Genomic DNA, 14,646 nt, shown 5'->3' on the forward strand with positions numbered 1-14,646 from the left:
CTTCTAAAGAATAATTTGCAGACTTTTTCTGAGGAGGGCCACACATTTGTTTGCATGTTTATTATATACTTTTTTCCAATAATGTGTTTAAATAAACTTGAAAATGGTTGATTTCCCAGTTGGTCCCAACCCATTGCATGATGTCATGGGCCACAGTAATACCTGTTTTCAAATGCATCTTGTTTATGCATCAAATATACTTTAGAAATTTATGGTTTGTCCCTATAATGAAGAAAAAAAAAATTGGGCCGGGACCCTTATATATATATGTGCTGTATGCACAATAATGACAACATGAAATATTGGTTCATCAAACATGGAAAAAGAGGAATCATGGTTAAACAAACATGGTAAACGTGATTAAAAATGATTAAACATATTTTGATCTTTGGGTTATGAAAATACCCAGGACTGAGGGGGTTATCTATTACCTCTCGTTCAATGTACTATAATCCTCATTATGCATGCGCCGGTGTTACAGCATACCCCTTATCAGCATGCAGCTAGCCAGACATAGATATGATACAGTGGAGCTCATAGTCAGCATAAGCACACGGTGAGCCTGACATATGTTATACGGCTTAAAGATATTTTCGGTAAAGATTCTATTTCTAAAAGTCTTACTCCATTACATTAAAAACAGTCACAGAAAAAGTCTTCGTAAAGCCCGATCTACCTACCTACCTACCTACCTAAGCATGTCACCTAAAACAAAAGTCTCCCCCTATCCATTTGCAATCACTTGCAAAATAATGATTTCAAGTTAAATGTAAATAAAACCAATACTAAGATTTGCAAAAAAAACCTCCCTCTGTAATTCTCTCTGACCCTTGACAAACATTTCTTTACATTAAAGGAACATTGTGCAGAGGTAACCCCTTGCACGCTGAAACATCCTGTTACAGAATGAATGATTGAATGATTTGGCACTGAACTAGTTAATGCAGCTTTTAAATGCCTCCCCGTCTCCGCCACTCCTCCTGGGTGCTTGCCTAAGGAGGGGGGGGACTGCTTACAAGAAGAGTTCAGGCTTTGCACTCAAGGCAGGTAAGTTCACATCAAACATGGCACTTTAAAAATCGAATGCGACTTTGCAGAAGTGAACTACTTCCTTCCTATCTAATCTTTATTGCAGAGTTAGCCCCATGGCTGGAACATTGGCTTCCCAGCTAAAAGCTTGTTTGTTCTTGTTTCGCTACACTATTAGAAGCAAAGCTGTCTCTGTTGCATTTGCTTTTTGCAGATCATGTAGTTAGATGTCTCTGGATCTCTGATAATCCCACCTATTGCGGTAATCTTAAATCAGCACAAATTACTTTTGTTGTAAAACATTTCAGGCTGGAAGACAATGTTTTTTTCCCAGTGTTGTAGATACTGAAACATTTGCAACTGAGTCTCTGGAACAATGCAATGGAGATTTTTTTTTATATTCCCACTAACACCTAGATACCTAATGTACGTTTTTTTGTGCAAAAAATCCGAAACATTGAAATTGAGTGTGACCCATAATAGTGTAGCCTTTATGGAAAGTATTTAGTTTATTGTTACAGTAACTGCTGAAATGTTCTGTCCTTCTCAGTACAGCAAATATACAGTAGTCACCAATACACCACTACAGTGTATACAATCTAAGATTCCTATTAAACATGAGATTACAGTTTATTTTTCATAGAGAAAAAGTGCTCTCTTATGCCAGCTGTGGGTCAAAGTAATAACTACTTCCCTCCCAACACTCAACAATAGACTATTACAGCAAAACATATTCTTGTAGAGCATGTGTATATGTGGAAGTGCCTGGTTCTGTAGTCATCTATACACGAGGTTGTGTTGAACTAAGCACTTTAGTATTTTTAATAACACATTTTGCATAACTTTTATTATGTGGTTTATTCACTAAAGCGAGAGTTGACTTATTGATTATATAGGGCCTGACTTGCTGGTGGTGGCCCTTCATAATGAGTATTGAAGCGAGTGAGTTGAAAGCACAAGTCCCTCTTTAATAAGAGAACGCCAACGTTGTAGAGGCCCCATCATCCACTGAACTCCGACTGCTGAACTAAGCAGTGCTGTACAACCTAGGGTCGCAGCTGTGTGTGCGCACTTCTTATGTTGTGAAAAGATACACAACCTTTAGCCCGCAGGGGAGGCGCGAGGGCTATATGAGGAGGGAGTAAGAACATTAGTTGGGGTGGGAAAGAAGGGGGTGCCCTTTGGAAGGTTTTATGTAATAAGCTGAGGGTATAAGTACGGGGTGGCAGGAAAGGGATGCCTCTTTTGTCTCTGTTAGCAGCTGTCAACAATTTCCCCACAGTCCACCCTCTCTCTCCCTTAGGTTGGTAAAGGTTGGCAGGTGTTGGGTTTTTGATAGTAATTTGGGGTGTTGGCTGGTTAAACGTGTTAGTTTGTATCTTTGTAACCTCTTTAGGGAAGGTAGGGTTATGTTCTAGCATTTTGGGGCTCTGGGGTAGGTGGGATAGGTTTGTGGGGGTATGCATTGTAGCACCAGATTCTTGGGTGCATAAGTTGGCTTTCAGTTGTTACGTGCATCCAATGATTGCAGCTGAGCGTGTCAACACTTTTTTATCCCATGAAAAGATACACATAATTTATCATATTTTTTTTGCATATAATTTTTCTAACCTTCGGTATAATAATGTAATATAGGATATGCTCCACATGTACAATGTGTTTATATAGCTTCACACACACCTGGATTTCTTGGCGCAGTTCCAACTACTCTCCAGAACACTTTTTTAACTAAATGCAGAATTAGAAACCTCATTCCTAGTGCTGCTAAATGCCAAGATCTTTCCCATGATTATCACTTGACTATCGTGATACAGAAACAAGTACCAACTGGTTGTTGGGTTACAAAAAGACTTCCTAAAAGCTTGTGTTTCAGATGAGAGAATAAAATGACACACTAAGATGCATCAGGGTGTCCAAACCTCTTATCAATACACTGCTCTACAAAATGAATCATAGGACAATTGGTAATACTGTGAGAATGCCTGCAAATTCCAGCTTTACTATTATTAAATATGGCCTTGCCTTTCAATGCTCAAATCACATATGAATGGAACAAGTATTATTTTTATTTTTATTATTTATTATTTATTGCTTTATATAGTGCCATCAAGTTCTAAGTATAGTACTATCACACTTTCTAATATTTTTTTGTGTGAAGGTAGAGACCGTGATATCTGTCAATATTCCCCTATTTCAAAATCCAGTCCTGCCTATGTAAACAGGGAAGGGCTGGCACCATCTGTTCTGGGGCTGAGTATAGTTGAGTGGCCCACACATTAGCAATATGCATACACTCATTAAAACACGCATACATGCACACTAACACACCTACATACACACTCACTGTGAAACACACTTACACTAAAGCATACCCACTCCATTGCACCCTTGCCTTTTCTGTTTAGCTGTTCGTACACTGTGCAAGCGGCTGTGCTATTACCGTGGTGTCACCTAACATCACTTTAGGTGACGTGACGTGACCCCACTGCACTCTTGCCTCTGCGAGTGGACCTGCCTAATTTGCAGTATTTTGGACTGGTCTAGGGGGGCAATTTCCCTGCCCAGTCCACCCCTGTATATAGGAGAAGCGGTGTACATTACTTAACAGCAAAGAAACACATGTCTCGTTTACCTATATGAGATCTGTATATTTACGACGCAAGTGTTAACAAATGGTTATGCAATCAGAAGATAAACAACTAGTTCAGATATACTTTTCCCAGTGTGGTAGATGTACTATTGTTTGTCTCTTTTTTTTCTTCCCCAGACTGCTCTGAACTTTAGCTCAAATATCTCTAGGAAAGCTTGAACTGGCCTTTTCTAGGAGTTCACTGAAGCGAAGTGCTTACTGAAAAGGCTTTCAATCCAGTTCACATTTTTCTACCAGCTCTTGTGCTGGGAAAACAAAACTCACAGAAGCGGTGCCAGAAAATTTCCTTGCAGCATTAAAAATGTACTTTGGGACGTTATGCCTCTGCAGGCATGTTCTGAGAAGCCGAGGACTGAAAAATCGACTTTCTAGTGTTTCTGGACTGCACTCTGTGAACGGGACAAACTCTGGCCAGCGGAGTCACAGGGAAACAGACTTTTCCTCCCAACTTTCTCCAAGGAGTGGACCGCAATCTTCCATATCTCTCCGCTCCGGACACAATAGCAAGACATTTTATTCCACATTGTCCCAGAATTATGAACATGTATTCAGAGCCTCGGTGGAAGACCCCGAAAATGTTTGGGGGGAAGCAGCTAGGAAAATCACATGGTTTAAGCCATGGACCAAAACAATGGACAACTCCAACCCCCCCTTTACAAAATGGTAAGTTCACAAAGCGCATGCTTCTCTATGCTTGTTACATATGTGTCATGTATTGTATACAGTTACACATTTTCATTTAGAAACATTGTGGCAATATAGTTATTTTTTTCAGGGAATATACTGTAACCAAAATATATGCTGGCATTTTGTAGCTTAAAGACTTTAGTGGTTTAGAGAATGAATGATTAGTAAAACGTATTTTTCTTGGTCTGTTTGAGCCCCTCAAGGAATAGAGTGATGCCCCCTTGGTATACACAGTAGAAACGGTTTATTAGTTGCTATGGTGATAAGACCACTTTTCAGACATTGCACCAGAATCAGTTAACTCCTAAAGGCCTAAACTATCTATTGTATGCATTGTTGATGTGGACCATTGGACTAGTACCTATACACAAAGCATACAATCATGTTGGTTATGAATCGTTAAATGACTTTATTTGTATAGTCCAAATCCAGCTCAAGAGGGAGCTTTTAGTAGAATTAGATAATTTAAACTCATTTATTTATCACTAGTGCTTTTTGTTTTGATAAGCATAATTGTTTTGGAGAAATCTTTAAAAATCACTGAAGTTAAAAAAGTGGAGAAATAAGTTCATGGTAAGGAATATCCACACAGATCATGGGAACAGAAAGTAAAAACAGCTGCTCTAATAGTAGAGGGGGGGTTTCTAATAAAACATAAAATGCCTCTCATTGTATTAGCCTCTACCACCTCTGCTAGGAGGCTGTTCCATTTATCTACCACCCTATCAATAATGTAAAGCATCCTTACATTACATCCAAGCCTCTGACCCTCTAGTTTTAGATTGATCTCTTGTTTTAACTTTTCTGCTCCTTTGAAATAAACTTCCCTCCTGTACTTTAAAGCAATTTATTTTATGTTTAAATATTCCTCCTCTCACTCCTCCAAGATATCCATACCGAGATCTTGCCTGATAATGGTGTTATCCTGCAAAGCATTTACCATTTTAGTAGCCATTCCAGAATGTCAATATATGTTAGGAGATGGGGTCTCCAGAACTCTAATACACATTTGTTACATATTTAACATTTGAAGGCCAATACATTGATTTATTTAATATATTAAACTGTAAAATGTACCATTTCTGAAATGTGACAAATCCTCTTTACCCAATACGTGGTAATCGGAGGGTTATTGCACAGGGATTTTATATGCATTATAGCTTATATAGCTATTTGTAAACAAGAATATACATTGGTAATTATATGAATTGCTGTATCTAGAACCACCGGATGCATGGCGTTTTTTAATTGCTTATTCTCTACGACAGCTTGTCAGAGATAGTCTCATTACATGGAGGACATTTAAAATACAATCCCTTTTAGTTTGAGCAGAAAGTGCTGCTGCATTTTGGTGTATGGCGTGCCGTTAAGAGCTCAATTTACTCAGTTAAGTATTTCACAGGAAGGATATTGAGTGGTATGTGCCTGCCAAAGCACACAATGATCTCGCCTTGCAAATCCATACAATATATTGTTTTACAGCGTGTGCATAATAGTCCTGTTGTTCATGTAGTTACCCTTGTTCACCGTGGGTTTGCACTTGTTTTATATTTTTGTTTATGTCGGTTTTATAACACAATAAAATACTCTAGTAGTCAACTGTGGAGTCATTACAATAATGCACAAATAAGTATATTGCAAAAGTGGAATACAACATGGTATTGGAAACAGAAACCTAACACCTGTAAATGCCTTTATATACTCTGAGTAGAATATATTAATAATTTAAAAAAAGAGAATAAAATAGACATGTCATGACGTTGGCCATCGTGGAATAGCGACAGAAACGAGGTGGAACTAGAACCAGAGGTCCCCCCACCCAGAGGTCAAAGGCTGTCATACCCAGAACCTCTAGGGCTGATCTGGAGAGTTCCCTGGTATTGGTATCTCCAGAGCCAGGGTTTGGTCTGCCAGTGATATATGTGAGGACATATTACTCTTGGCCTTCTAGGCCTAAGCAGTGGTTAAAGGCTCTAGAACATGCTTTATTACATCTTCCATCATAATTCCATATTGTACCACCAGGAAGGGGACTGCACAGCTGCTAGACCTTTAGTGTCCCTGATTTGGCCACAGCTGTGATTGATTCAGTTTTCTTCTGTTTTTTTTTCTTCTTATAATTTGGTACTTTATTTTCTTTTATACACTGTTATAAAAAAAAAACACAAAACATTCTTAAATATTGTCCTATCAAACACAAAACAGATTCCATTGGAATTTCAACTCTTATAGTACCCTGTCCAGTCCAAAACAAGACCTCCTGTGTTTTGTTTTTATAACCTGTAACCAAGAAAAAAAGGTGTAGGTAAAAGGATATTGTAGTTCTGAAACAGAATGTGCAGACCTTTAACTTAAATATCCTACAAAATGTGTTGAATTGTGTCAGAGGTTATGCTCTTTAGGAATGTGTAAAAAGGTCAAGTGAGTGTTTGATTTTATGCTTATCTTTCACATCCCTGGAGCATTCTCTGTGATCTCCAACTCCAGATGGAGACCATGTTATGAGCAGTTAAACAGCATGCCGTTTCTAGCTGCCCTGTAAATTATTTGCCAGAGTCCTTGGCAGAACACACAAATACTTTTATTTTATGATATGTGTTCAATGTAAGATTTTATTTTTTTGGTGTTATGCTTGAAAGCCGATGCACTGTTTACAATGCACACTACATACAAAAAAACACATGAGAAATAATAAAAGAATCAGAGGAGAATCCTACTTGCAAGAACTTCTAATGAAGAAAACTTTGGAGTTGTGTAGACATGAAGGATCTCTTTCAACACATTACCAATTGCAATCCCTGGGAGCTTTTAGAATGCTAAATGATATAATTAGGCACTATAAAGGGTCAGCTAAATGCACCCTGCACTATATGTACTATAAAGGGTCAGCTAAACCCTTCTTGATGGAGGGGCAGGGGGTTGGTCTTCATATTTACTGAATAGAACCTAACTCCACAACTCGACAACTTTTTACTCTGTGGCCAAACAGCAATACAATTCTGGACATGAAATACTTTGCACCTCTACATAGGATGCACATTTACTTAAAATGTGATGTGATTCACATGTATGAAAAATGATTATTGATATCCATACATATCTAAGCTTTGGTCATTTCATTTAAAGGCGTTAAAAAGTCTGGATGACAAGATCCACCGGAGTTAAATTTGACACATTAAATTTATGCATTTGTGTATATAAATTGCTAGCATGTGCAGGGCCAGACTGGGAATGAAAGGCAGCCCTGGAAATGTTTGGACACCAGCCCCATATATTTTATTGTGTGGTCAAGCTTATGTGCCCACATGCCACATCAGGGGCATAACTAGAAACCACAGGGCCCCAGGGTACCCCAACTTCACAAGCAACATCTCCCACAGTGCCACCTTTGCCCCCCAAAGCAGCTTGTCTGTGCTATCTTTGTCCCTAAACAGCCTGCCTGTGCTACCAGCCTGCCTGTCCCATTTCTGATCCCTAAACACTTATATATTCACTCACTCATTCATTCACCCATTCAACCTCCTGCAACCTCAACCTCCTGCACCCCCTTACCTCACCTGCAGGTTTCTCTGGTCCAGGGAATGGCTGAGCGTTTCTGGGGCCGTGCTGATGTCTATGTGGGCCCGCTGAAAATGTTCCTGCTTTTTCCTGAGTTTCCATGGTTGAATAGCTGCATGCAAAGCTCATATCACAAAGTACTATGCCAAGCCTCGAATAGAGTGGTGTAAAGCACGCCGCCACTGGACTCTGGGGCAGTGGAAACCTATTATTTGGGGTGACCAATTACGCTTCTCTGGCAGTCCGATGGGCAAGTTTGGGTTTGGCCGATGCCAGGAGAATATTACCTGCCTTACTGCATTATGCCAACTGTAAAGTTTGGTGGAGGATGGATAATGATATGTGGCTATAGTTCAGTGTTTGGGCCCCTTACTTCCAGTGAAGGGAAATCTTAATGTTTCAGCATATCAAGACATTTTGGTACAATGCTATGCTTCCATGTTTGTGGGACCACATTGCAGAAGGTCTTTTTGTATTCCAGTATGTCTGTGCCTCAGTGCACAAAGTCAGGTCCATAACTACATAGTTGGATGTGTTTGGTGTGGAAGACCAAACACCTTTGGGATGAACTGGAATGGTGACTGCGAGCCAAGCCTTCTCGTCCAACATCAGTGTCTGAGCTCACAAATCCTCTACTAGATTTACTAGAATTAGCAGAAATTCCCACAGAAACTCTCCAATCTTCTGGAAAGCCTTATTAGAAGAGTGGAAGCTGTTATAACTGCAAAGGGGGATATTAATGTCTATATACTATATATTAAGAATGCAATGTTATAAAACTCCTTGTTGGTGTGATGGTCAGGTTTCCCAATAATTTTGTCCATATAGTGTATATTGCTACAGGTCTTTTCTGCTTTCGTCATGGTGCATAAAGATGGTTTTTGTACATCCTCTGTTTGTAATATGTATTTTAGAATGCAAATACAAGTTCCAGTAAAATCATTTTAAGTCCTCTGTATATAAAAAATGTTTCTCCCTTAATGGACCAGTAGCACAATAGGCAAGAATGCTATATTAACCTGCTTATTCAAACTTTATTTGCAATTACTGGCTTATCCATGCATGGCTTTTGCCTATATCTGTGCTGATCATGAGTTCCCATAACAGTCTGGTCTGATAAAAGTAGTTTTTGTCTCTGCCTGCCACTTCAGCTAGTCTTATTATTCAAGATGTTTTATCTGTGTCCTGACCTTTTACCTGTTTTTTTGTTTTTTGTTTTTGTACTATCAGGGAGTTGAAATGATCAACTCTCCTAGAAGCTCCTGTTTTTAGTGAATGAACCCTAAAGAGTTAAAGTGGAACCATCAACTTACACAGATGAGTTCCCTGCATCAAGCTGGATTAACCAGGACATCTTTTTATGTGCTTTGAATATTAGGGAAAAGTCTGACTAGTGATAAGTGCAATCAGAATTCAGCGGGGATTAATCTATAACATGAACAAGCGATTATGACTTGGAACATTTCTTTCATATAATCAAATCTGAAACTAAGATAGTGAACATATTTTCTTGTTCATTATTCTGATTGATGTTTCTCTGCCACCTTTTAATTGGAGTCCTATTTTTGTAGTAAAGTGACTCGACAGGGTATGAAGGCTCTTCCACAGTATTTATGTTTGCCAAACCTTTCATCAGAAAGAGAAACTTTACATATACTTGAAAAAAGTTGACACTTGATGCTTTTATCTTTTGTGCAATGCTATTTCATGGGATATTTAATCATAGGCACTGATGTTTCAAGAAAATCAATAGCATCTGCAGCTTTTTAGCCGTGATATGGGCTTTCAGTAAGGCTAAGAACATATACTGAAGGGCCACCTATTTTAACATTAAGTACAGTTTAAATTTTTTTAAACCGTTTTTAAACAATTAGAAGTTCTGCATTTTAACCAGCTGAAACCCCATTCCAATGTTATCTGACTTATCTGTGTAATCAGTATGACTGTGTGTAATTGAGAAAATAATCTGTAGAAGTATGTACTGTTGCAGTATAGATTATTCACAAACTCAATAACCCCAGAGGAAACAAGGCAGAACATACTGTCGCTTTCCATAATAATCCCATGCAATTTTTATTTTTTTACATTTTTTTTTTATTTATTTATTTTAGTGAATAAACTCCAGTTATTTCTGTAGATATCACTTTACTGGTATTGTTGTTGTTAGAAAAGGCTAACTCACATTTGGTCTGTAGAGAAATGGAACATGGCCACACATACACACACACACACACATACACACAGTCTCTGTGGTGGGTTGCATATTACAAAAGCTTTCAGACTTCCTATATATAGCTGTGTGTGTGTGTGTGTGTATATGTATGCGTGTGTTTTATTTTTATATACGTAATATACAGTATATAATGTGTGTGATCTATAATGAAATTCAATTCACATTATTCTGTTTTTCATTATAAGTGTCATTTTCTTAAAGGTTCGTTGGCGGAGAGCTTAACGTCTGTTATAATGCACTTGATCGTCACATAGAGAATGGACGAGGAGATCAAGTTGCTGTTATTCATGACAGTCCTGTGACCGGTATCAAGCAGAACATCACCTATAAAGAGATCTATGAGCAGGTACGTGGGCATTTTAGATATGAGATTGTAAACCTTCTAGCATGCAATGGAATAAAATGGCGGCAGCTCTGGTAAGGGAGTTTTTCTTGATTACTCTTATTATTTGCCCCAGACAAACCTTCAGCATAGTATAGTGGGTTGAGGTGTAGCTATCCTTAAACATGTTTAGAAAAAACACATTTCCTTCTTCTCCTCTATTAAAAATTACTTTTGCCCTTTTTAATAACTGAATCCACATGCTTTGCACACTTATAAAGGCGAAACATTGTCATTTTCATGTCTGTATTTTACCTTATGGCTAATGCTTATCATTTAACATCTCTGCGCTCCCATAAGCTCTTTAAGCTCCTATGTCATTACACTGTAACACATAACACAGTAACGTTATACATTGTAAAATAGAGCTAACCATTTACTAGCATCATACAGTCTAGTGTGCATCTTTTCCCTTTAGCAACCCCTATTAGATGTATTTCTTATAGTGCAATGATGAGTCTACTTGAGAATGAATCTGCTTCAGGGACCCTATTCTTGATATGTATATCTCTAATATCATTACCGTATATAGCTATCGCTTAAAAACTGTACTTGTCAATATGTTGGCATTTTACATGTTAATGAGCAGGGACGATACACAATTTTGTGGACTTAAGAAGTCTAGGTTTAATAAAAGAAATAAACGTATTTTGTTTGAGAGATTTTAATTATACAACTAGATGCCAATTTATGTACAGAATCCAACTGATTAAAATGTAACTTATTTTAAAAAGAAATCCCCACATTTTAATCATTTTCATTCTTTTGATTTTTATGTTTCACTGATCTTCAGTATCAGAAGAACATAAATGAAGAAACAATTTTCATTCTGCGACAAAAAAAAAAGACCTAGCAATAGTTAATCGTGCAAATGCACAGAGCCATGCAGTAAGATTTCTGGAACACACAACCTATCTTGAATAATGGGGCAAATGCACGGCAGATGAAGGCACACAATATGATTAAAGAGAAAACGTTTATTGTGTCAGACTGTCTTATACGTATCATTGGTGGGTACACTAGATGACGGAAAAACCCAAACTTACAGGTTTTGCAGGCAAATGCTTAATAAGGGTATAACTTTCCTGATAACTTACTTGAAGTGAATCTAGATTTCTAGTAAACCGTCAGACCGTAAGGTTACATTTCTCCAAACACATTAAAGCCGGTTTTGTTAGAATAATATTTAAGAATGTTAAAAAAATAAGGAAACCTTGATGCAATTTCTTTCGCTTTTTTTGCTCGTTGCTGTGGATATAAAAAATACAGATCGTCAAGTTTCCCAAGCACAAATCTTCTTATTCCAATTATATTTTGTCCTTGAGCAAAACGGCAAAGACTGTTTTTTATTGGCTCAAAGCATTAGATTACAGTTTTTTAAGAGGGTGACAGCCCGGCCAATGAATTGCTTATTAAACTATACCGAGAAAAGCTTGTTCAGACAATGTTTATTTATTCCTTACCCGGAAAACATGATAGTGGATGTAATAAATCTTGTGTTTTACAAAAGGCTTTTCCATTTACATTATTTACATATTTTAAAAGGCAGGCAAATAATTTGTACACATATAATATAGCATTTCAATCCAAGATTAATGTGAAAGGTCAGCCTTAGGCAGTCAATTTACACTGACTTTTTTTTTCTTGTTTATGACCTGGAAAATTTATTTTATGCATGCTGTATATGCATACATACAGTATACTTTGTGGTACCATGACACCGGATTGTAAAATAGTCTAATAATCTGTTTTAGTCTAGGTGGATAACATAGGAAGGGGATTTTTCAAGATTGCTGTCCTGTCCATTAAGGGCCAGGCTGTTTATTCTGTTTGGAACTAAAAGAACGTAGAGCATCTGAGGCTTTTTTTCTGTTTAAAGATCTTCCTTGTAGCTAGCCCATATGTACTTACTAGGTCCCTGCCTAGCTAGAACAACCGCCATAATACTTTCCCTGCTTTGCGTATCCTTCAGAGGCTGAGCAATGGGACATGACCTCCGCTAGCAATCCCCTTAAATACAGCACTGCATATCAAGTCTTCTACATAGGAAATACTATAAGCGCAACCAGTATGCCTGCAGCATCTACTGAAGCAACAGATGAGACACAGCATCCCATATCATTACTCCTACATTATGAGTGGGAGTCTCGTAATAAACAAATGTTTTTATTCACATGTTCAGTAATACCCAATATTTTCATTCTGTTCTGACAGGTATCTCGGTTAGCCGGTGTTCTTACAAAGCATGGTGTCAGAAAAGGGGACAGAGTTGTCATTTATATGCCAATGATACCACAGGCAATGTATACAATGTTGGCATGTGCGAGAATTGGAGCCGTGCATAGTCTCATTTTTGGGGGATTTGCACCCAAGGAGTTATCAGTACGCATTGATCATGCAAAGGTAAACACGTTAACTCATGTTTGTACATTAACCCCTTAAGGACAATGGGCGGTGCCTAAACCCATTGAAAACAATGCATTTTGAGCCCGTACATGTACAGGCTTTGTCATTAAGGGGTTAAGAATGTTTCCCTATAACTTTAAAATGTTTGATCTAAATATACAGATAAGAAATGAATCCCCAGTTTACTTTCCAAATTCCTATTTTATCGCATTCTTAAACCGAGCACCACTTATAGGAACAAAAATAGATTTTGTTCCTTTCTTTATGTATAAAAAATCTTTATTTTCTATGTATCATTTCTATAACCACATTATGTAAAAAGCACCTTATGTGTCTTATTGGTAAAAATTGTTAGATAACGTTTTCCTTCAACCAATAGGACATGCATTCTACACATTAACTGCATGTAAATATACTGAAATAATATGAGTTATTATTTATCTGAAGCCCAAGTTAATTGTAACCGCATCATTTGGAATTGAGCCTGGGAGAAGAGTGGAGTACATTCCCCTAGTAGAAAGAGCTCTGGAACTGGTGCATCACAAGCCAGAGAAAGTTCTCATTTATAGTCGGCCAAACATGGTAAGTTCTTGGCAGCCTCTATCTTCTCTTTTTCTGTAAAAATGAAATCTTGACATACCCTCCACTTTTTATGAATAGATAACTAGACGTTTGATGTTTCCATTCTGCTTTGCGGTGTATCAGTACGTCCACTTCTCATTTTGAAACGAGAAGACCCAGAAAAGTCAGAATTCTTATTTTTAACACAATGAAGACATTGATCATACTTTTGTTAAAACTATTCGTTACTTGCTTCCTGTGTCTCGTGGTTGCTATTTTCAGATGACATTTTGGAGAAGAAACCTTTGTAGTTTTTATGAAATAAGTGAAGGCTTGTAAGGCTCTAGATCTGTGTGTAATGTTCACAGAAGAAATTTAAAAGAGAAAGAGGTTCTGAAAGCTTCAAAAAAGGAGCACAGTTCTAATAAAGCAAAATGTAAAGGTGTAACAGATTAGTATAAGGAAAATTGACTTGCCATAATTTGACAGCAATGCTAATCCATATTGTTTATATGGCTCATGGCAATTTGAGCAAAAGAGTCATTACTACCAGTGTCATAATAAATGGTCAGTCGGATAACATATTTGGAATATATGAATACTACTACTTTCCAACTGTTCTTCTTGTGTCAGTATGGTTATTTTGACATTTTTCTTTTATTATTGCTCCACTTATGTACAGATTTTCACCTTTTCTTCCATGTTGCTGTCTTTACCATACTGTCATCTCTAAACAAATTTTGTGGCGAGCAGCTCATTGAATGCCCCACATGCATTAATGGATTCCACAAGCCCTCTTGTGGACACTGGTGTCCTTCTACAGACACTTTGCTTAGCCCGGATGTCATTGTCATCATCATTATTATCACTCTAACCTCCACATAGTCTACCTGGATCTAATGCAGTTGCTTTAACTTAAGCAATATTTGTCTCTCTAACTAGGAACGGGCCCCTATAAAATGTGGACGTGATCTGGACTGGGATGAAGAGATTGCCAAAGCTCATCCTCATGACTGCGTTGCTGTCCCCTCTGGTCATCCACTGTATGTTCTGTATACCTCTGGCACTACTGGACAACCTAAGGTGCGGCTCCGAGATCTCAACATTTACTCGTTAAGGTTAAGAATTCCATCATGATAA

General features: G+C 37.8%; 1 protein-coding gene across 2 annotated transcripts in view; it reads left to right on the top strand.

The window, feature by feature from the left end:
- Positions 1-986: 986 nt before the first annotated feature.
- ACSS3 (acyl-CoA synthetase short chain family member 3) overlaps positions 987-14,646 on the top strand; it is a 34,193-nt gene continuing 20,533 nt past the window's right edge. Inside the window, exons 1-6 of one of the 2 annotated variants that reach the window (XM_053464960.1) lie at positions 987-1,047; positions 3,797-4,342; positions 10,359-10,503; positions 12,754-12,942; positions 13,393-13,527; positions 14,449-14,589. In XM_053464960.1, the coding sequence (XP_053320935.1) occupies positions 3,981-4,342; positions 10,359-10,503; positions 12,754-12,942; positions 13,393-13,527; positions 14,449-14,589 (972 nt within the window). In that variant the 5' untranslated portion in view covers positions 987-1,047; positions 3,797-3,980. Of the gene's footprint in view, positions 1,048-2,314; positions 2,333-3,796; positions 4,343-10,358; positions 10,504-12,753; positions 12,943-13,392; positions 13,528-14,448; positions 14,590-14,646 lie in introns of those variants that run through there. The other variant, XM_053464961.1, reaches the window with a different exon arrangement.

Source organism: Spea bombifrons, chromosome 4 (genome assembly GCF_027358695.1).
Source record: "Spea bombifrons isolate aSpeBom1 chromosome 4, aSpeBom1.2.pri, whole genome shotgun sequence".
NCBI classification, from domain to species: domain Eukaryota; kingdom Metazoa; phylum Chordata; class Amphibia; order Anura; family Pelobatidae; genus Spea; species Spea bombifrons.